The 22,180-nt window shown below is 49.3% G+C and overlaps 1 protein-coding gene across 1 annotated transcript; it reads left to right on the top strand.

The window, feature by feature from the left end:
* Positions 1–950: 950 nt before the first annotated feature.
* Positions 951–20,889, top strand: polr2a (RNA polymerase II subunit A). The gene is made up of 29 exons (XM_088911394.1): positions 951–1,303; positions 2,510–2,642; positions 3,327–3,463; positions 3,666–3,839; positions 4,106–4,387; positions 5,312–5,473; positions 5,569–5,789; positions 6,175–6,307; positions 6,531–6,655; positions 7,799–8,009; positions 8,578–8,787; positions 9,121–9,289; positions 9,631–9,725; positions 9,985–10,188; positions 10,907–11,129; positions 11,374–11,557; positions 12,354–12,525; positions 12,696–12,801; positions 13,609–13,814; positions 14,334–14,558; positions 15,083–15,329; positions 16,022–16,122; positions 16,334–16,438; positions 16,854–17,036; positions 17,407–17,610; positions 17,727–17,913; positions 18,298–18,411; positions 18,812–18,961; positions 19,596–20,889. Exons 1-29 carry the CDS (start codon positions 1,217–1,219, stop codon positions 20,750–20,752), a joined length of 5,907 nt encoding a protein of 1,968 aa, XP_088767520.1. The 5' UTR covers positions 951–1,216; the 3' UTR covers positions 20,753–20,889.
* The last annotated feature ends 1,291 nt before the right edge of the window (positions 20,890–22,180 follow it).

The following is a 22,180-nucleotide window of genomic DNA, read 5'->3' as shown; positions in this document are numbered from 1 at the left end:
AACATTCCCCACATTTAAAACCATATATCCCTCATACAAACGTTCCCTTCTGTGACCACACATCTCGATTTATCAAGCCACTTAAAAAAAATTACCATTTTACATCATCGGGCTTCTTCCGGTCTTTCCTATAGTACCTAACCCGAGACCGTGCAGGCTGTCACAGCCTCCACATCTACTCGAGTCCGAGGCTTCCTGCATAGTCCCGCGAACTGCACAAAAATGGCGAAAATGAGATAAAAATTTGACGTATATAAAAAATGACAACAAAAATAACATCGGTGGTGCCTTTTAAAGCATATATCTGTCATTTTTAGTCGTACTGTTTCAAGTTTGTTTCTGTCTGGGTCTTGTTAGGCCATGACAGCGAGCTTCTTCTTTTCCAAGAGCCGTAGCTGATCCAAGGCGAGACGGGCGAGACAGCAGAGATTTTTTTTATTTTCGCTTAAAGGAACAAAAAAAGTCGAGAATCGGCAAAATTCGGAGATACTCGGAAATGAGGCTGGACGACATAAAAAATATTCAAACTCCCCGCCTATAAAAGTAATTATTCACAAGCTGTGTCTAGAGATTGGGCTAGCGTATTGGTCTGATTAATATTCATAAGCAATCGGACCATTTACAGCAGGCTTTATAGAATATTAATAAAGTTGTAATATATTTACGATCATAATCCTGCCCCTTGGTCTCTATGACCAATAATTACTCGCCATCGTAACTTTAGACCCACCTTCACTTTTAATACGTCCAGAAACAAAAACGTCCACAGTCATTGGCTGAACGTGCAAGTTCATTAATTATTCAAACAGTGCTCAGTCGCAGCCAATCAGCATTTTACTCCGAAGACTGAATGCCCGCCCCGAGACTGCTCGGCCCTTGCTCTCCAGGTTGGGTGAACCCGTTGCCTAGCGAGGAGTCTATATAAACGCGTGCGGCGACCAAAGCGCCTCAGATGCGCTAAGAGCGCACTGGGGTGTAGATCTGGAAAAGGGGAGGAGACAGAGGGTAGGGACCGCGTTTATCCCAAAACGCGCAAAAAATAATCTCCGGTGCCGCTGAAACAACGCACGAACGCGAGCAATCGCTATCGGATACATTCCGGTTGCTGTTGTGGACTAAAAAAAGCGCCTCGGTGTTAGTTTTTGTTTTCTTTTTTGCTTCCTCCTGTTTCAAAAGCGGCGTGCCGAGGGGAGACGCGTCTGTTTGAATAGAGAGGATGCACGGACCGCCTTCCGGCGACAGCGCATGCCCACTGCGCCTCATCAAGAGAGTTCAGTTCGGCATCATCAGCCCCGATGAACTTGTAGGTCTTTTTTTTGCGGGGAGGGGAGAGGGGTATTAAACACATTCTTGGTCTTTTTAAAGCAAGTTCTGTCATTGATCTTTACAGCTTACTTGTGCCATACATCCATATTGCGTGTTGCCTTCTTTTGAGAGTTTTTCACGTCTTATGAGTTCAAGAGTAGGAAGTTGAGAAAACTAGTTTCTTCAAGTTTTCTTGAGCTGTTGGGTTATGTTTAGATCAAATATATATATATATGGCTTCATCTTACCTTCTTGTGTTAACCTGTAAAAAGCCTAGACAACACATTCTTTCCTATAATGCCCAATAAGTTATGTGCACCAATATTAGTTCGGACTTAAATCTTAGTGATTGAAGGCCAGCCATCTGATGAAGTATTAAACCACAGTTCACAACAGATCCCACGTGTGTTAATTTGTCATGAATGGTACACGAACTATAATAAAGGTTACTCGTTCCTCCTCCGTACAGTAGTACTCTCGTGTTGTGGCTTGACATAATTTGTGTGTGCTAGCAAATAAAAGTAAATTTCTCCAGTAGCTTCTTAAGGTTAATATTAAATATGGGGTCGATTTGGAAAAGATAATTTGTCGCTTTATTTATGCCCCCACGCTGCGACCGACAGGGTGGTTTCGGAAAGCACGCTGTTATATTCGGAATGAAGTTACAACCATATCTTACTCAAGTGACGTTATGATTATTATTTAAGTTTTGATTTTTCCTTTGTTTTTAATTGGCAGCAGTTACATTTTGGTTCCTTTAATTTTAAAAAAAAATATGTACATGCAGAAGGCAGCGAGGTTATTTTAGTTGGAGCTTTTTGACGAGTTGTGTTCCAGATGATGATCATACGGGGTCAAACCCGCCTGTCCTATAACCCAAGTGCTCCAGTCGTTCCAGCTGAGTTAAGGGGAGGCTTCGCATGCTTTTATTTTTTTTAAGGCAATACGTTAGGTTCTGTGAGCCACTTTGTCTATAGAAAGGGCTTTGGTAGTTTAGCCCTGATAACTGTTTGACTGTTCTCAAAGGCCTCTGGTTGGGTGTGATGAGAGTTGATGGCCTTTGGGTGTTGTTTGTCTCCTTGTTTGTGAATGGGGCTGCAGAAAGTGCCCCCACAACAGGACTCTTGACGAGTGGCACCCCAGCAACGTGTTTGTCCCCGTATCTCATTTTGTTCCTCCTCCACCTGCTTTCTTCCCTCGTTAGAAACGGATGTCAGTCACAGAAGGGGGTATCAAGTACCCCGAAACCACAGAAGGGGGTCGCCCCAAGCTGGGGGGGCTGATGGACCCCCGGCAAGGCGTGATCGAGCGGTCGGGGAGGTGTCAGACGTGCGCAGGTAAGGGACTGAGAGATGGGGAGGGGGGTGTAAGTTCGAGATAAGATGGAACTTTTGTCTCCCAGGAGAATTTTTTTTTACGGAGACAGCGCTTCAGTACATCTGAATGCATAGCAAAACATCGCACATCACTCGGGTAACTTGTCGTGACTGTGTTTTTACATACCTGGTTTATTGCCAGAGGGAGAGATTTCAGGGTTCCCAGTTTGGGGCTTGCAGTAAGAGTGTGATGGGACACCCTGCTGTTGTCACATGAATAATTAAAGCCATTTGCATTAGAACGCATAGCCTAAAGGATCACACAAATACACTTTTCTTTCTGCCTGCGCCGGGGTAAGACTGTGTATCAACATCAGCGTTTTCTTAAATCCAGTTCAAATCTGTGCAGGTGACCCCTTACAGCATCTAAAACGTAGTGGTTTTATGCTGCACTGAGAAAAAACACAGTGCAAGTTAAGCAATAGCAGCAGTTCTATTTGGTCAGTATTTTTTAGGTGACACTAGTCTGTGATAAAAAAATTATGTATCTTAAGCTCTTAAGCTGTTCAGTTTTGGGGGTCTGCTTTGTTTGGAACATGTTTTGCTCTAGTGCCATGTGTTTGGGGGTGGCGTGATTCCTCCACCTCTTTTTCTGCTTGTCTCCTAATCCCAGTGCCTTGCCGTCTCTCTCTCTCTTCCCCCCAGGGAACATGACGGAGTGCCCGGGCCACTTCGGACACATCGAGCTGGCCAAGCCCGTCTTCCACGTTGGTTTCATCAACAAGATCATGAAGGTGCTCCGCTGCGTCTGCTTCTTCTGCTCCAAGCTCCTGGTGGACTCGGTAAGTGACCCTTTCTCCTTCTGCTGTGCGGGGAGTGCATTTACTGGGGGGGGGGGGCTGTCGTCACGAGGTGGGGGGGGGGGTAGCCCTTTACCTTTATCTGTTAAAACCACCCGGCAGCTGGAGTTCCAAGAAGTGCGGGGCTCGTCCCTCTCTGTGCGTTTTTTTGTTTAACGCAGTTCCTTCCCATCCACCCCCGCAGAACAACCCCAAGATCAAGGACATCCTGGGCAAGTCGAAGGGGCAGCCCCGTAAACGGCTGACCCACGTGTACGACCTCTGCAAGGGCAAGAACATCTGTGAGGGCGGCGAGGAGATGGACAACAAGTTCGGTGTGGAGCAGAACGAGACCGAGGAGGACATCACCAAAGAGAAGGTAAGGAGGCCCCTTCTGTCTCGCTTGCTGGCTGTCTCCACTTCTTCTCCGTTTCGGCCTGCCTTTCGGTGCCCGCCTCCGTTACTCTCCCTCTGACCCCTTCTCCTCTTGAAGTCGGCTGTTCTTCCCTGTAGGCGCCTTGACTCAGGTGTTTTTCTTGTCTTTGAGAAGAGGAGGCTGCGGCCTTCGATCAGTCTATTTCCTAGAGACTCACACCTCTCTGTCCCGCCCTGCTCTTCCCCTGTCTCTCTCTCTCTCTCTCTCAGGGCCACGGCGGCTGTGGCCGATACCAGCCGCGGATCCGCCGCTCGGGCCTGGAGCTGTACGCCGAGTGGAAGCACGTGAACGAGGACTCGCAGGAGAAGAAGATCCTCCTGAGCCCCGAGCGCGTCCACGAGATCTTCAAGCGCATCTCCGACGAGGAGGACATCATCCTGGGCATGGACCCCAAGTTCGCGCGGCCCGAGTGGATGATCGTGACCGTGCTGCCCGTGCCCCCGCTGGCCGTGAGGCCGGCCGTCGTCATGCAGGGCTCTGCTCGAAACCAGGTACCTCCTGCTGCAGCCCGGGGCCGAGGAGTCTAGACGGCAGCGGTTCTGGTGTAGGCAGAGTAGAAAGTGCTAAAGAGCAAGGATCAAGCTCTCAGAAGGTGTGGCCATGCTGACACCCAGCAAGCTCTCAGGAGAGCTACCATGCTTTGTTCTAGTCTCAGGTGACAACGGGTTGCTTTTTGTGAGTTTAAAATGTGCTTTCATTTTCTTTTCCTTTCACCACCAACACTGCTCAGCTGTTCATTGTCCCATTGCTTACAGGAAATGGGAGTCATTTTATCAGATTAATTTGCTTGTCGTGCCCTATGCTGTTAGACTTCGATGTTTGATTTTTTTTGAAGGTACTGTAGGAAATTTGCATGTTACTCCAGGAAAATTAACAGAAAGCTTAAAACCCTTCTCAGTGTGCCAGGGATGATGGGAGTGAGGGTCACCTTGCCTAAAAGCTGGTCTGTGCACACTGCTTGAGCAAGTCAGAAAGGCACAAAAAAGCAATTCAGGGTGTCTGTATGGCTGCACCAAGATATACTTTGGAGATGCTGTTTTTTGAAAGGGGACTTTGCACAGTGTCTGACCAAAATGACAGATTTGTGGACTGGCAGCAGAGGCTCTTTTTAGTAGTGTAATCCCACTTATGAATGGCTCTCCGGGCTTGTTATGGCGCAGAGTAGTTGAGCAGGAAAGCTACAGGTTCATCCTGCACCTAGGAACTTCACTCCAGTCAGTCGCGTCCCAGTACAGACACGGGGGAAAAGCTCTAGTCAGATGAGCCTCTGGGCCCCATTACGTCCTTGTACATCCATCACAGCGCAGCGCCTGAGCTTTGTGTTTTTAAAGTGAAAAGCAAAAATGCCCCCTTTCCTTCGCAACTCGTTCCCATTTCCCTGGGACTGGCCGGTGCTGACGGGCTCTCTCCTTCAGGACGACCTGACTCACAAGCTGGCCGACATCGTGAAGATTAACAACCAGCTGCGCCGCAACGAGCAGAGCGGGGCGGCGGCCCACGTCATCGCCGAGGACGTCAAGCTGCTGCAGTTCCACGTGGCCACCATGGTGGACAACGAGCTGCCCGGCCTGCCCCGGGTACGGGCGCGATCGCTCGCCGCTCCTGGTTTCCTTTCCTGCGTCGCGCCGTCGTGCTCTCTGACGCCCCCTTGTGTTTTGTCCCCCCCCCACAGGCTATGCAGAAATCCGGCCGGCCGCTCAAGTCCATCAAGCAGCGGCTGAAGGGCAAGGAGGGCCGGGTCAGGGGGAACCTGATGGGGAAGCGAGTGGACTTCTCGGCCCGGACTGTCATCACGCCCGACCCCAACCTGCAGATCGACCAGGTGGGCGTCCCGCGCTCCATCGCTGCCAACATGACCTTCGCCGAGATCGTGACGCCCTTCAACATCGACAGGTGAGCTCCCTCGTCGGCTTTCTTGGCTGCCCCCTAAAACCTTCAGAAGACGAGCAGCTTTGTTTTGAAAACCTGAAATGGTTCACTGCTGCTGGACCATATATAAAGTATTTAACTAATACAAAGAAAAATAATGATTTACCGCAGAGTCACACAGAATCAAACAAAACAGTTATTTGAATACAGATCTGATCAGTATTTGGGAGTGCAGGATCAAAGCTGCTCTCTCCTAAAATCAGTTAAATCGGTCAAAACCCCACTCCGACTTTAATTCCAGGATTGAGAAATTGCCATCAGTGTAGCCCTTCTAAGTTTTTTTGCAGTTCAGCGTTTCTTGATAATTCGTCGTGTTCAATAGAAGTTTCTATTTTCTGCCCTTCATCAGGCTCCAGGAGCTGGTGCGCAGAGGGAACAGCCAGTACCCAGGAGCCAAATACATTATCCGGGACAACGGAGACAGGATAGATCTTCGATTCCACCCCAAGCCCAGTGACCTGCATCTTCAGATAGGATACAAGGTCAGGCCCAAACCTAGTTTTAAAGAAATTCTAGCTATACTTTGTCATAAAAGGAAGTAGATTTCTGTTCTGAGGCCAGGAGGCAACCCCTGAGTTTTTTTTCCCTAAGTGCCCACCTTGTGAAATCACATGACCAGGACCCTTGCGTCGTGTATCCTGAGCAAAGACAGACATGTTTTCTGTAGTATGCTGCAGCTTTCCTCTCATGCCCTCTGTTTTTCAGGTGGAAAGACACATGTGTGATGGGGATATCGTGATCTTCAACAGACAGCCCACGCTGCACAAAATGTCCATGATGGGGCACAGGGTACGAATCCTGCCCTGGTCCACCTTCAGGCTCAACCTCAGGTAATGTCTGCTCCCATGATGTTCAATGTTTTTCTTTTTTTAAACACACAGTCCTCATTGCAGTGACTTTGTCCTTCCTGAGCGCTGTCAGTGTGCCACTATCTTTTCTGTCTTTTTTTTTAATAAAGAACGCCAGTCCTCCACAGTCTCTTTCAGCCTGGTCAGTCCATGAGGATTTTTTGGAACACATGTTGTTCCTCAAAAATGTTATGTTTTTTTCTGTATGCTTATACAAGCTTCTAAATCTGCCAGTTCCTGGGTCTTTCCTAGGACTTTCTCTCTCACCAGCTCTGCTGTTCTTCTCTGAATCTCTTGCTTCAGAGCTCGTTACCCTCTGTCTATCCATTTCACTGGCCTGACATCAGTGCTCTAAATCAGGCGTTCCCAATCCTGGTCCTGGAAGCCCATATACCTGCTGGTTTGTGTCCCAGCTACTCTCTCTGAGACAGTCGAACCCTTGATTGACCTCATATTTGAACTTTGACTTGAATACTTAGGTTGTCAGCTCTTTAGTGTTAGAGGCTGCCTTGTTAATTTTCATTATCTTTATCTCCACCTTTTGGTTCGAAGAAATGAAATTGCAAAGTTCTAAGTAAGCAACCTGATTCAACCAGATTTCGATTAGGGTAAATGACCAGTTCAGGGCCAGAGCCACTAGCCCCAGAATCGGCCTCTCTATCCTCTAGATTTCCCCATACTTACTCTCCTCTTCCTCTCTTAAAACCCCCTCATCAATTCCCTCCACCCCGAAAGCCCTTTTCTAGATCTCATCCTGCCCTTTTCTCCATCTGTTTCCTAGCTTTTCTCTCCCGGAATACTTGTGGACCGTTTCAGTTACCGCAGTCCAAGAGGGAGTTGCGAATTTTAGAGATGGGGGGGGAAAAGGCACACCCAGTCTTTTCTTAGGGTTTTTCGCCCAGCTCTCCTTCAGGATAAGCAGGCACACGGTGTCCTGGGAATACTTTTAAATTGTCTGGGAATGTGCAGGAGTCACCACTCTGCAGATGGAAGAAGTCTGAGCCCTCTTCCTACCCTCTTTGTAGAAGGTGACTTCGGGCTGTTCTTGAAGCGGCAGTGTTGGTTTCACAGATAAACCAGTGGTCGCTGCTCATCTGTAATGGTGTCCATGTCCCCCCTGCACAGTGTGACCACCCCGTACAACGCGGACTTTGATGGCGACGAGATGAACCTGCACCTGCCGCAGTCGCTGGAGACCAGGGCCGAGATCCAGGAGCTGGCCATGGTGCCGCGCATGATCGTGACCCCGCAGTCCAACAGGCCCGTCATGGGCATCGTGCAGGACACTCTCACCGCCGTCCGCAAGTTTACCAAGAGAGACGTCTTCCTGGACCGGGTACGACTAGACCGGTTTTGTTCCCCCCCCAGATGTGCGTCTTTACCTCTTTTTCCAGTTGCAGCTGGATGGTGTACCTTTCCGTGAACATGTACTGTGGATTAATCTGCTTCGTTCAGCAATGTTCAACTCAAATCAAGCAAACCATGGCAGATCCTGGGGAAATTCATAGTCCCAGAATTAATCACAAGCACATTCGGAGCAGGAGCCCCAGTGTGAGGGACCTTCAGATTGCTCAGAGCTTGCAGTCCAAGTGGAGAACAATAAGGCAGCACACTGCCTTCTAATGCTGTAATTTCCTTTCCAAATCCTGTGTCAGTGCATGCTGTGATTTCCAAAATTCACTGTTTTTATGTGAAATCCTGTGATGTAAAGTGGAACATTAACACAGGATCAAGCATCTGAGCGAGTTAGGTTGAATGGCCTCTTTTTGAAACCAGCCTATTTTATATTGTAAATCAAACCATCCTTCTTCGTGTTAGAAAAAAAAAGCCCAGTAATTCACGCGTTCCGATGATGTGTATATATACATCACCAGCATGTTTTTCTGCTGGATCTTCTCCTGTAGGGGGAAGTGATGAACCTTCTGATGTTCCTCTCCACGTGGGATGGCAAGGTACCCCAGCCGGCCATCCTGAAGCCACGCCCTCTCTGGACGGGCAAGCAGGTGTTCAGCCTTATCATCCCCGGGCACATCAACGCCATCCGCACGCACAGCACGCACCCTGACGAGGAGGACAGCGGGCCATACAAGCACATCTCGCCAGGGGACACCAAGGTCAGCTAGTCACAAGCCTCTGTCTCTTTTGTGACCCCAGGGTCTACTGGGTTTTTATCCTGTCTGAGCTCTGTTATCGGAACTAAATTTCGGATGCACTCGGATCTCTCGGCAGAAGGATTGGGAAGTCATGCTTTAAATGCAGACTGCAGCATCCTTGGATTAGACCAATCACAGCTATATAAATCATCATCCCTTGGCTGTGGGGGTTGAATGGTGTTGTGCAGCAGTGCCTCAGGACCAAGATGCTGACAAAATGCCTTAAAGAATGTGTTCTCTAGGTTTATGTAATTTTGCTCGTGCCCCCTCCCGGCTCACTCTTGGTGTTTTCAGGTCATTGTGGAGAATGGGGAGCTGATCATGGGCATCCTGTGCAAGAAGTCTCTGGGTACTTCTGCTGGTTCCCTGGTGCACATCTCCTACCTAGAGATGGGCCATGATGTTACCCGCCTCTTCTACAGCAACATCCAGACTGTGGTCAACAACTGGCTGCTCATTGAGGGTGAGAGCTCTAGCATGCACCCTCCTCTCCTGGCGACAATTCCTTCTTTGTAGCCCATCTGAAATGCTCAAGCAAATACGACATGTATAACTGGTGTGCTTTGATGTCTCCAACACCAAACAGTACAGCGATTTGCAGTTAACACACCCCACCCCTATTTCCTCCTGATCTTATCAGGTGAATTTTCTGCTTTTTTTCTCCTCATTCCTTTCAGACTTGCTCCTGGCCTCTTCTGCGTTCCCTGGCTCTCTTGCTTTCCGAATTTCTCCCTCGTATGTTCAAATCTCGACAGTTCAGACGGGCCTTCCTCTCCTTCATAACCTGTTTTTTTGCTTGTCCAGGTCACTCCATCGGTATTGGAGATTCCATTGCTGATGCCAAGACCTACCTGGACATCCAGAACACCATCAAGAAGGCCAAGCAGGATGTGATAGAGGTGAGGTCATGTTGTAGATGTGAGCTCAAGGCTGAAAGGTGATCAGGTGATCCCAGAAATTCTTGTCAGTGAAAAGTTCCTTTTCCTTATAGCACATTTTTAATGGACAGTGGCTTGTACATTTAGAGCAGTTCTGACTTGGAATGAAAACGTTGACCCAGCTGTGCCAAAATGCCTCATGGAGAATCTGCACTTTATAGAACCAACCCTCTGCTGTCATTAACCCCTGTCTGCCGCTGCCGCCTCTGCTGCTCTCCAGGTTATCGAGAAGGCCCACAACAATGAGCTGGAGCCCACGCCAGGCAACACGCTGAGGCAGACCTTTGAGAACCAGGTCAACCGCATCCTGAACGACGCCCGAGACAAGACGGGCTCCTCCGCCCAGAAGTCCCTCTCCGAGTACAACAACTTCAAGTCTATGGTGGTGGCCGGCTCCAAGGGCTCCAAGATCAATATCTCACAGGTACGCAGGGTGGGGTGTGGGGTGCACAGGCTCCTGTCTCCAGCAACAGTCTGTTTGATTATGACTGTTGGTTCTTCAGTTATTTCAGTTTATTAGTGGTTGTAATAATGATGAATTGCAGGGCAAGGGTCCCTCACTGACCTAAACTGAGAATCTTTTAACTGAGACTCTGACAGGGGGAGGCACAGAGCATTAAGTCAGGGCTCTCAGTTTAGCTGGACAGGTGTTCCAAGTTTCCACTCTGAAAATTGCTACTGTGTCACTGGTTAACATGCTCAGCCTCGATCATTGTAGTCCATCTAACTGTTCTAAAGGGTACCTGCATTTCTAGGGTGAATTGGTGTCCCTTGCAGGACAAGCTTAGTCCTCTTAATATTACAGAAACCAGGACCTACTCTGGGCTGATGAGCATTTAGATCATACTTTTATTGCTGACAGTGTTGTAGTAAGAATGTGCATTTCTCTTTTGAATCAGATGTTGCACACAATCCCCGCTATTGATCTTAAACCCAAAAGTTAATATAGTTCTACAGAGGATGACAGAATGATAGTTTTTTTCCTTGTAAAATTCTCTTGCGTCCTTTCTGTCCCAGTCATTATAGCTTACAGTGTTGCCTAGGAACTGATAGTGGGGAACTGTTGGTACCTGGGGGGATGGATAATGGTGTTGCACCGAGTAGAGACCTCCACCCTTTACTTCTCCCCCTACTTTCCGCAGGTTATTGCCGTGGTGGGGCAGCAGAACGTGGAAGGCAAGCGCATTCCGTTTGGGTTCAAGCACCGCACGTTGCCCCACTTCATCAAGGATGACTACGGCCCTGAGAGCAGGGGCTTTGTGGAGAACTCCTACCTGGCTGGCCTGACTCCCACGGAGTTCTTCTTCCATGCCATGGGAGGACGTGAGGGGCTGATCGATACTGCCGTCAAGACTGCCGAGACAGGTAAAGGCAAAGAACTCTGCTGTTCAAACCTGCGTAGACAATGCATATCAGGAGTTGGGTCCGTTTCCAGGCCCGTCTGCTCCGAGAGCAGTTTCTCCCATTCAGTGTCAAGAGCCCTGCCGATGTTTAGAGCGTGGAGAGAGGTAGGTGTGGGCCCAGGCCCGAGAGGTGTTATGGTAGTTCTGTGGCTGCGGGAGCTGTATCTAGACCCGCGCAGTGCCTGACTTCTGCTGCTTCCCTGCAGGGTACATCCAGCGACGACTGATCAAGTCTATGGAGTCTGTGATGGTGAAGTACGACGCCACTGTCCGTAACTCCATCAACCAGGTGGTGCAGCTGCGCTACGGTGAGGACGGGCTGGCAGGGGAGGCCGTGGAGTTCCAGAACATGGCCACACTGAAGCCCTCCAACAAGGCCTTCGAGAAGAAGTGAGTGGCTGGATCCACACACAGTCACTGTGCACAAGGTCTGGGCACCCAGCGAGCAGGGGCAGGATTGTTGAGCCCGAAACACATGTGGGAGCCCAAAAAAAGAAAACATGACATCTTTGAAAATTGAGTTTTGCAGTTAATTTGCAAAATGGAGCGAATGGTTGGTCATGTTATCAGCCAAGGGAAAAAAAAAATGTTAAATTTGGCTCCCTCACAGCTGTCTGCTCTGATTTTACATTTCACAACTTCTGTGGCTGAAGTGTCACAACCATTAAGAACATATTTCTGTAAAGGATGTGTTGACCAGAAGGAGGAAGTAGACGTGGAGGTGCGTTGCTGCTCGTTGTTTAGTAAGGTTGCAGCTTCCATTTCAAGCAGGTGTACTTCCTCCAGTTGTCCAGGAGATGGCAGACTTGTCTTTTTGTTTGAGTGAAAATTGCTAAGATGAATTGCAGTGCTTGGCCATTCTTCCTCATTGGTAAATCAGTAGCTCTTCCTTCAGACCTATAAAGCTTTTTGGATGGACTCTGCAGGACTGGAGTTTGAGACCCCTCGTAAGCCATTGTAGAGTTTCATTTGCTCATTTTATGTTTACAATTAGCAACTGCTGTAGTTGACCTTCTAAAACTGCATTGCCTTGTAATTAAACACATGCAGTTGTAGCCCAATTTCTGCTTAAATACAGGTTTTTCACCTGTTTCTCCAAAGGAATTAAAGTCCAAATGCATGTTTACCGCTGCATGTTCATATGATGTTTCTTTCCCTTACCCTCCTCACCCCAATCTTCGCCTAGGTTCAAGTTTGACTACACCAACGAGCGTGCTCTGAGGCGCACCCTGCAGGAGGACGTGGTGAAGGAGGTGCTGACGAACGCTCATGTGCAAGGCGAGCTGGAGCGGGAGTTTGAGAAGATGAGAGAGGACAGGGAGATCTTGCGGGCCATCTTTCCCACTGGGGACAGCAAGGTTAGTGCAAGAAAGGATTCATTAGGGATGTTCTTTGCTGTAGTTGAACAGTACTCCTCGCTTTCTGTGCTTAGAGTGCTACAGCAGTATGTTGCTCTGTTTGTGCAGTGAATTCACAGCATCATCTCATATTGTAATTGAGGGTTGTTTTGTGGCCTCCTTGCCACTAGGTGGTGCTACCCTGTAATCTGGCCAGGATGATCTGGAACGCCCAGAAGATCTTTCGCATCAACACGCGCACCCCCACTGACCTAAACCCTCTGCGTGTCATTGAAGGTACGGCACACGGCTTGCGTGCAAGCCCCTGCAGGTTTGCAGATTGTGCAGTTGGCTGGTAAGGGGGGGAGGGACCTTGCTCTGCTTTGCCTGATCTGGCTGGTGGCTGAATGTCCATTTGCTAAAGCAAGATGCCTGTATTTCCTGGTGTCCCCTGCTTCCTTCGGAAAGAAATCACTGGGTCTGGGGCTGCAGCAGCCTCTGGCCTCAGATTAGGGGATTTATATCTTCTCTCGTTTGCCCACTTGCTGGCCTCCTCTGTCCCCCAAGGTCCAGGCACAGAGGTTAGTGGGTTTAGATTAGTGTGGCCCTAATCCTGGCCCTTGGGCCACAGCCAAGCAGGTACATGTCTTAAATTAACAGCAGTGTAAGACAGATCCTATACTTGGCAATTCATGGGTTAGGTCCACTAAATTGTTTTCCAGCTCAGTCTCTTAAATGAGCATAATAGACCTAATTACCAGCTCAGCTGAGCATATCTAATATTCTCAGACATTTATATTTATAAGTTGTTTAAAATTCATAGTCATTTTGTTTGTTGTACAGTATCTGTAAAACTACTGACTTGTGTCCAGTTAATCTTGTGTTAGGAGATTGGGCCCACAAGTAACACATTTAACATTTCTGGGTTAAGTTTCTAGTAGGTTGAAGTGGTTCTATCCAAACCTGTCAACTCGGCTCCTTTTCTCCAGCTTAAGCTTTTTCAGATTGTCCTGCTTGGATAGTTCTCCTTGATCGTCCTGCGTTTGGGAACAATATCTGTGCTTAAGTGCTTTATTCACCCTCACCCCCGTACTGAAATCCCAGGGGTCCAGGAACTGAGCAAGAAGCTGATCATTGTGAACGGGGATGACCCCCTGAGCAGGCAGGCCCAGGAGAACGCCACCCTGCTCTTCAACATCCACCTGCGTTCCACGCTCTGCTCCCGCCGCATGACCGAGGAGTTCCGGCTCAGCACCGAGGCCTACGAGTGGCTACTGGGGGAGATCGAGACCAAGTTCAACCAGTCCATCGTGAGTGTGCTGGGGAGGGGGAGGGAGCGAGGCGTGTTCTCTTTGTGGGTTCATTTTCTGGTTATTCCATTCCCTGTCAGTGCTATATATTAAAACTCATAACAACGCAAAGTCTCATCGGCTTTCCAACAAACCCCTCTGCTGTTGATCTTGTCTGATCGATCCCTGAAGCACAGCTGACAGGGACTCTGACCTGGGAAGACGGATGTGAGCTGGGTGTTGGACGGTCAGGGGGCAAGGACGCAGAACCTGTGAGGCATTCTGCAGTCCAGTCATTCCAACTGTGCAAAGTCTGCTGCAGCTCAGAGTCTCAAGCCGGCTGAGCTTTCCTGTTCTATCTTGTAAAAAGATCCTTAACTATTAATGGGCTTTGAACCTGATAGATGATGGGCTGTTCGGTGCAATCACACGAGGTCGTGGTGCTCCTAAGAGGCTCAAGTTCAGACTGGAGAGCAGGTTTCTGGAGAACTGTTGGCCTTATAATCTAATTCTTCACACGTCCCACCCCGCTGTCTGCAGGCCCACCCGGGGGAGATGGTCGGAGCTCTGGCTGCCCAGTCCCTGGGTGAGCCGGCCACCCAGATGACCCTGAACACCTTCCACTACGCCGGCGTGTCGGCCAAGAATGTCACCCTGGGCGTCCCGCGTCTCAAGGAGCTGATCAACATCTCCAAGCGCCCGAAGACGCCCTCGCTCACAGTCTTCCTGCTGGGCCAGGCAGCTAGGGACGCCGAGAGGGCCAAGGTAATGTCACTGTAGTATTCTCCATCTCTGAGCCCGCATACAAAAACGATAATGCTTTTTGTTGTGTGAGCTGAGCAACATGATTGTGAAATTGGGTCCACATCCAGATGGATCTAGAGTGGACACTTTCCTGTGGGTCATAGCAGTGTTACCATGTGAATGTAAGAACATAGGACAGGAACATGAGGTTGTTCGTTGTCCACTTTTCCTGTCTGTGGGCTTTAGCATCAGTGTATGGACTATCATAGTGTGATAGTTTGTTCATTTGTTATTCAAATGTGATTTGTATAAAACCGAGAGTACTGATAGACTGATTTATGGGGAAGGTGACAGAAGGGCTTCAGTGCTTCGGAGCCTCAAGTGAGTGTTTCCCAGTGCTTTCAGTGTGGAAGCTTTACATGAGACGCCAGGTGAGCTGAAAATGAAAGCAGACTTGAATTACTCCTGATGTGCGAACGCACCCTGGGATCAGGCTTGGAACCCATATATTAAATCCTCTTCCTTCCTCCTCTCTGGTGCTCCAGGACATCTTGTGCCGATTGGAGCACACCACCCTGAGGAAGGTGACAGCCAACACCGCCATCTACTATGATCCCAACCCGCAGAACACGGTGGTGGCGGAGGACCAGGAGTGGGTCAACGTCTACTACGAGATGCCGGACTTCGACGTCACGCGCATCTCCCCGTGGCTGCTGCGCATCGAGCTGGACCGCAAGCACATGACGGACCGCAAGCTGACCATGGAGCAGATCGCCGAGAAGATTAACGCAGGTCGGTCTCCAGGCTCAGGGACAGCTCCATTGCAACTGTCCCGTTGAGTTGAATGGCAGCAGGCGCCATTGCCAGCGAAGTCCTCGCGTTATCTGTCCGTTTGTGGTTTCAAGGGCTGTGACTTTTTTCCCCACATGAAACGTGACAAGTTATTCTCAATGCTCTTTGAAGCTTGCCTTAGAGCAGTAGGATTTGTTAAGGGTAAGGAGGCTCTCGTTTGTGATGTTTACCACCACAAAACATGAGAATAAACGCTAACCAAAATTTCAGTTATTCTGAGAAGTGATGCAGCTCTTTAAAGCTACAAGCCCACAGATTCATTGTACCTTTTGTCAGAGCTGATCTACGAGTCATGCAAGGTGGGTTGTCGCTACTTTTGGTTTGGGGTGAAGTTTTTTTTAAGAATCTCTCCCCCATCCCAGTTTGTCTAAGGACCACTAGTTGCAATATGTCATGTCAGTCAAATCCCAGTATTAAGTATCCAAGAATCCTTAAAAGTATTAGAGCAGGGTACTAGTCTTGAGAAAAGAATGGCAACATGTTCCTGTAGCACTTTGTCTGCATAAGGTGTGTTGGAGGACTTGGTGTTCACTCCTGAAGCCATGTCGGTGATATTAAAAGTTACAATCTCCAGCCATACGACCCATACATCACCTCACCAATCTTTTTCCCCCCCCTTTTGGCGTGTAAAGGTTTTGGCGACGACCTGAACTGCATCTTCAATGACGACAACGCAGAGAAACTTGTGCTGCGAATCCGGATCATGAACAGCGATGAGAACAAGTTCCAGGAGGTAGGGGGCCATTCGTTCGCTGTCGGATGAAGGCGTCACCCTGCACGCCCACAGGTGCTCCCTCTGCCACGGAGAGCTGAGAAGGCGTGCGGAACGGCCGCACACAGCTGGTGGGCGGGGTTAGGGAGTTAACTTGCAGCTGCTCCCTTGAGAGACGGTACAGGGTGTCTGGTGATGTGAGTGAGCCTCATTACCTCTCTCTCTCTCCCAGGACGAGGAGGTGGTCGACAAGATGGACGACGACGTCTTCTTGCGCTGCATCGAGTCCAACATGCTGACCGACATGACGCTGCAGGGCATTGAGCAGATCAGCAAGGTACACCCCCTCCTGGCTATCTCACCCACCTGCCACCCCTCCTTAATAAAAGCACTATTACCTGACCTAGTAATAGTAAATTATCATTAAACTGTTTCTTTATGGAGGCGGAACATGTATGCGTTTCCAGGAAGGAGTACAGATAAAAGCAATGCCACAGTTTTATTTTAAACATCTGATAAACTTTCAGAATCATCGTTGTAATCTCTTAACCATCGGCTGGTTTCACTGATAGAGTTCCTGTCTACACAGCTTAGTTAGGAAGTTGTGCGCAGTGAAAAATGCGTTGGCTATATACTGGTGCGGCTTCACTTTGGAGCCTTAAATCTGATCTTAGAGCCTTAGATCTGGGACAGGACTTAAGGCCGTTCGGTTTTTTTTTTCCTTTGCTCATGTTGGCTCCCACCTTCTACAGGTGTACATGCACCTGCCCCAGACGGACAACAAGAAGAAGATCATCATCACGGAGGACGGGGAGTTCAAGGCCCTACAGGAGTGGATCCTGGAGACGGATGGCGTGGGGCTGATGCGTGTGCTGAGCGAGAAGGACGTGGACCCCGTGCGCACCACATCCAACGACATTGTGGAGATTTTCACGGTAAGAGCTGTGGTCAGCCAAGTGCAGCACCATGCATAAGGACAGGTGAGGAAGAGGCTTGCAGATGAATATCGCTGCACGCTATGCTGATTTAAAGCTCTGCCAGGTCTCTGCTTATGTGTGGGATTGCTTGGAATTCATGGCTATCTGCAAATGTGCCATGGTATGCCATTGATACAGGCTCAAGGGTAGAATAAGTTTGTAGTATTCCTGATCTCTCGGTGGCAGCAGGAAGTTCCACATGTCAGAAAACTGTTCAAGTTTGATTCTTGAAGAGAAGCATTGATTTGATCTTTCTTGAATGACTTGGGTAGATCCGTTTTTGCTCATCAGAATTAATGGTGGCATGTTTGCACATGGCCTTTCTCAGGTACTGGGCATCGAGGCGGTGAGGAAGGCCCTGGAGAGAGAGTTGTACCACGTCATCTCCTTTGATGGCTCCTACGTCAACTACCGCCACTTGGCGCTGCTGTGCGACACGATGACTTGCCGTGGTCACCTGATGGCCATCACCAGGCACGGCGTGAACCGGCAGGACACAGGACCACTCATGAAGTGCTCCTTCGAGGAGACGGTGAGCCGTGCAGCCGAAAGAGGGCAAACCCTAAAGACCCTTGGCTTTTGAAGTCATTTTGGACTTCTTGGGCTGTACAGTGGCGTTGAACCTGCCCTGTCTCTCGGCCCACCCAGGTGGACGTTCTGATGGAGGCGGCCGCCCACGGCGAGAGTGACCCCATGAAAGGCGTGTCAGAGAACATCATGCTGGGGCAGCTAGCCCCGGCTGGCACTGGGTGCTTTGACCTGCTGTTAGATGCTGAGAAGTGCAAGTTTGGCATGGAGATCCCCACCAACATCCCTGGCATCAGCATGGCTGGCCGTAAGTCCTGTCTCTGCCTTCAGCCTCCTAGTGTCATTGTTCATGCTGTACAGTGAAAGTGATGAGACCCATATTGCAGTTGGTTGATCTATTTGGGGTTCTTGAGAGTGGGAGGTTCTTGCACTGGGAATGCAGGACATAATTTGATCATCTTTGTGCAATGGGGGGGATTTTTGTTTCCTGGCAGAAAGACTTTTCATTGAGTGGTCTTGAACCCAGGCTGCACCTAGCAACGTATCTCATACAGTCAGTTTTTATCACTGTGGTGTGAAGTTGAATGCAAGACAAGAACAAGCGAGATGTGCTTGCAGGACACTTTGCTTTTGTTTCTGCTGTGGTGTAAAAAGTGTAGAGTACCAGAAAGTCAATTCTCTCTCTTTCCAGCCACTGGGATGTTCTTTGGCTCTGCGCCCAGCCCGATGGGTGGCATGTCCCCTGCAATGACCCCGTGGAACCAGGTAGCCACTCCAGCCTATGGAGCCTGGTCCCCCAGTGTGGGTAAGTACACTCTGTTCTCTCTTCAGCCACAGCACCTTCAGTTCATTCTCTTTTCCTTGTTATACCCCTTCTGTGTTGTGTTAATTTAAGCAAAATAAACCCCACCAAGTGCCCAGAAGTGCAACCTCAATGGCAAAGTTACCAACTTTTAGCAGATCTTAGAAGCTTAGCAAGGCTGGGCCTGGTCCATTCTGGGATGGGAGACTTCTAGGGACAACCAGGTTGCTGTTGTAAGGGGTGTTGTTGTACCACTAGGTGGCACTCTTCCTCCTGGACTAAACTTCCCAAAGATCAAGCGTTCCAGTATGGTAACAGTGGACACTGCCCTGCAGAAACTGCTATCCTTTTGTTTCGGTACTGGCTTTTTCATGATTCCTTTCCTCTTCTCTCGGCTCTTTAGGAAGTGGAATGACCCCAGGTGCAGCTGGATTCTCCCCCAGTGCTGCCTCCGATGCCAGCGGCTTCAGCCCTGGCTACTCCCCTGCGTGGTCCCCCACACCTGGCTCTCCTGGCTCGCCAGGTCCTGCCAGCCCCTACATCCCCTCTCCAGGTGAGATGGCCAGAGATGACTTCTGGCTCTTGTCGAGACTAACATCTGATCAATTGCAGACTCTCAGGACCACATGGGACGTTGTGCACCTCAGCATCTGTCCAGGCAGTTATAGCTTGAAGTTGATGGCAACTGTAGACAATTCAGTCATTGGAGATGAAGTTTTTCTTTGCTTATTTGTCCAGAAGATTTCTTAGTGTTACTGTCTTGTAGCCTGATCTTATCAGGTCTCAGCTAATCAAGGCTAAATAACGTTGGGTCTAGTTGGTACGGGGCTGGGTGACCAAGGAAAACCAGTTTTTGAATGCTTTGCTTGAAACAGGATTTCCAAGCCAGTGTCCCAGTATGATGGTTGTGGATCCTGTGCTGTAGTAATCTTCAAATGAGATTTTAAACCAAGGTGCATTCCAGAGTTTCCCCACTGTAGGAGCACAGAACAAACCATTTTGTTAATTGAATAGTCTGTTTGCATTAGTGATGACTCCACTAACTAGTTCTACTTGAGCTGATCTCAAGAGGAAAAACCCTGCACAGGTGGAGTCTTCTAGGGGTTATGACACAGTTCTTTGTTAAATCAGATTGAAAAGTCTGGGATCACATTTTCTAATTAAGTTTTCATTCATTCTTTCTTTAGGTGGCGCCATGTCTCCCAGCTACTCTCCCACTTCCCCTGCATACGAACCTCGATCACCTGGGGGCTACACCCCCCAAAGTCCAGGCTACTCGCCAACATCCCCCTCCTATTCCCCAACCTCCCCTTCTTACTCCCCTACCAGTCCGAACTACAGCCCCACTTCGCCATCCTACTCGCCAACTTCCCCTTCTTACTCGCCCACCTCTCCGTCCTACTCGCCCACCTCTCCCAGCTACAGCCCCACCTCGCCCTCCTACTCGCCCACTTCCCCCTCCTACTCGCCCACCTCGCCCTCCTACTCCCCCACGTCTCCCAGCTACAGCCCCACCTCGCCTTCCTATTCGCCCACCTCGCCCAGCTACTCCCCCACCTCCCCCTCCTACTCCCCCACCTCTCCCAGCTACAGCCCCACCTCCCCCTCCTACTCGCCCACTTCTCCCAGCTACAGCCCCACTTCCCCCAGCTACAGCCCTACGTCGCCCAGTTACAGCCCCACCTCCCCCAACTACACCCCTACCTCCCCCTCCTACTCTCCCACCTCGCCTTCTTACTCTCCCACGTCGCCCAACTACACCCCGACCTCGCCCAACTACAGCCCCACGTCCCCCTCCTACTCTCCTACATCGCCCAGTTACTCCCCCACCTCCCCCTCCTACTCGTCCACTAGCCCCCGCTATACCCCGCAGTCTCCCACCTACACCCCCAGCTCGCCCTCCTACAGCCCCAGCTCGCCGTCCTATTCCCCCACCTCCCCCAAGTACACCCCCACGTCTCCCTCCTACAGCCCCAGCTCTCCAGAGTATACCCCGACCTCCCCCAAGTACTCGCCCACATCGCCCAAGTACTCCCCGACCTCCCCCAAGTACTCGCCCACCTCGCCCACCTACTCACCCACCACCCCCAAGTACAGCCCCACCAGCCCCACGTACTCTCCCACCTCCCCAGGTTACACCCCCACCTCCCCCAAATACTCGCCCACCTCGCCTACCTACTCGCCCACCTCGCCCAAGTACTCGCCCACCTCCCCCACCTACTCGCCCACCAGCCCAAAGGGCTCCACCTACAGCCCCACCTCGCCTGGCTACAGCCCCACCTCTCCTACCTACAGCCTCACCAGCCCAGCCATCAGCCCGGACGACAGCGACGAGGACAACTGAGCTGGCGCGGGGGGCGCGAACTGATCCACTTCCTGGCGCCCTGCCGTTTTGCCCGTTTCCCCCGCTGCAGCTGTGCCCGGCTGACTGTTTCCTCGAGCGTCTCTTGGAAGGATCGCCCACCCCCAGCTCTTCCTTCGGGGGGTGGCGGCAGAGGAGCCCTGGTTTCCCGACTTGAGTGATTGGAACCAGCGTCCTTACTGCTATTTTATTGAGGAGACTTGAACGATTGGTATGAAATGGCTGCTTTCTGTAAGAATTTATTTAATGTTTCTTTTTAAGGCTTCTGTTAAGTCCATTGTACCCATTGTAAGGACAAGGAAATCTTGGTTTAAAGGCTTTGTATATATTGCCCTGTCTGTCCCTCCCACCTTTCCTTCTCTCTCATTTTCCTGTTTTTTAATCTTTTTGTTTTGGACTGTGAACTGCACACAGCAGGAGTTTGAGAGTTTGTGGGCTACTGAGCATACCTGTAGCCCTCGTCTTCATTTAAAAAGATTTGCTTTGATCTAAAGCTTAGGAGCTTCTTTTTTTAATTCATGAATTACGCCCCGGAATTCAGAGAGAGACTGACACCATTTTAAAGGATAAAATCTCGCTGGTTTTTATTAAAAAAAAGTTTAAAAGCATCAGCTTGCCTGTAATATGGGAAGGAACAAAATAGGTTTGTTAATTTGCAATCTATAGTGCACAAACAGATCTTATTGAACAGTAAGTTATTGAAGCAGTGTCTCTTAATCGTAGTGTGTTGATCTAAGGTTACTTTGTATACAGTTATATATAACATAAAACCAGAAAAAGTGGATTATAATAGACCAGAGGAAACATGGCTGCTTCTGGGAGCAGGCAGTAAGAGTTAAAGCTGGTTTTCCAGGTCAGAGTACAGGTGAAAATAAAAGGGGACAATTCTGTGCCCATAATTAACTTTCTGGGAGGCACAACATTTGGAATCACAGTTGTTTAAAGAGATTTAACCTTTGAGGTATGCAAGATGTTTTGTTTCCTTGCAATAATCTATGAATATCTTTGAAAAGGGAAAAAAACTAAAGGTTTAATCAAATAATAGCTTCTGTAAGGCTGTGATGGAACCAAGTCAGGGATCAAAATTTTTCTTGATCTAGCTGTGAATCACTTTAGGGATAGAGGACCTTTGTCTTTTTAGCGATTAAACTTCCATATACAGTAATTCTCAAGTCCCCCACACATGCACGCCAGCTCTGCTATTATTTTTCAGTTCCTAGCTCACTGGCTATTGAAGGAGGAAGTTTGCTTCGTTTTCCAGCCAGCTGTCTAGTCTAGCTGGAGACTGGCAACTTGTGACCTTTTAAATTGACGACTTATCTTTTCAGGACTGTTAATAAATAGGTTTTCTATTCTGTTGCAACTTCTCAAAACATGAAGGAGTTCCCAAGAGCTCTTTTAAAATCCTAC

This window comes from Atractosteus spatula, chromosome 3 (genome assembly GCF_055471065.1).
Source record: "Atractosteus spatula isolate fAtrSpa1 chromosome 3, fAtrSpa1.hap1, whole genome shotgun sequence".
Taxonomy (NCBI): Eukaryota; Metazoa; Chordata; class Actinopteri; order Semionotiformes; family Lepisosteidae; genus Atractosteus; species Atractosteus spatula.
The sequence above is the reverse complement of the archived record's forward strand: the minus strand, read 5'-3'. Positions and strand labels throughout refer to the sequence as shown.

What these genes read in the sequence shown, in the direction of transcription:
- polr2a (XM_088911394.1), top strand. Translation starts at nt 1,217, where the DNA reads ATGCACGGACCGCCTTCCGGCGACAGCGCATGCCCACTGCGCCTCATC. An exon ending in CCAAGTTCAACCAGTCCATC is followed by an intron (nt 13,815 to 14,333) that starts GTGAGTGTGCTG and finishes CGCTGTCTGCAG; the next exon opens with GCCCACCCGGGGGAGATGGT. An exon ending in ACATTGTGGAGATTTTCACG is followed by an intron (nt 17,037 to 17,406) that starts GTAAGAGCTGTG and finishes GGCCTTTCTCAG; the next exon opens with GTACTGGGCATCGAGGCGGT.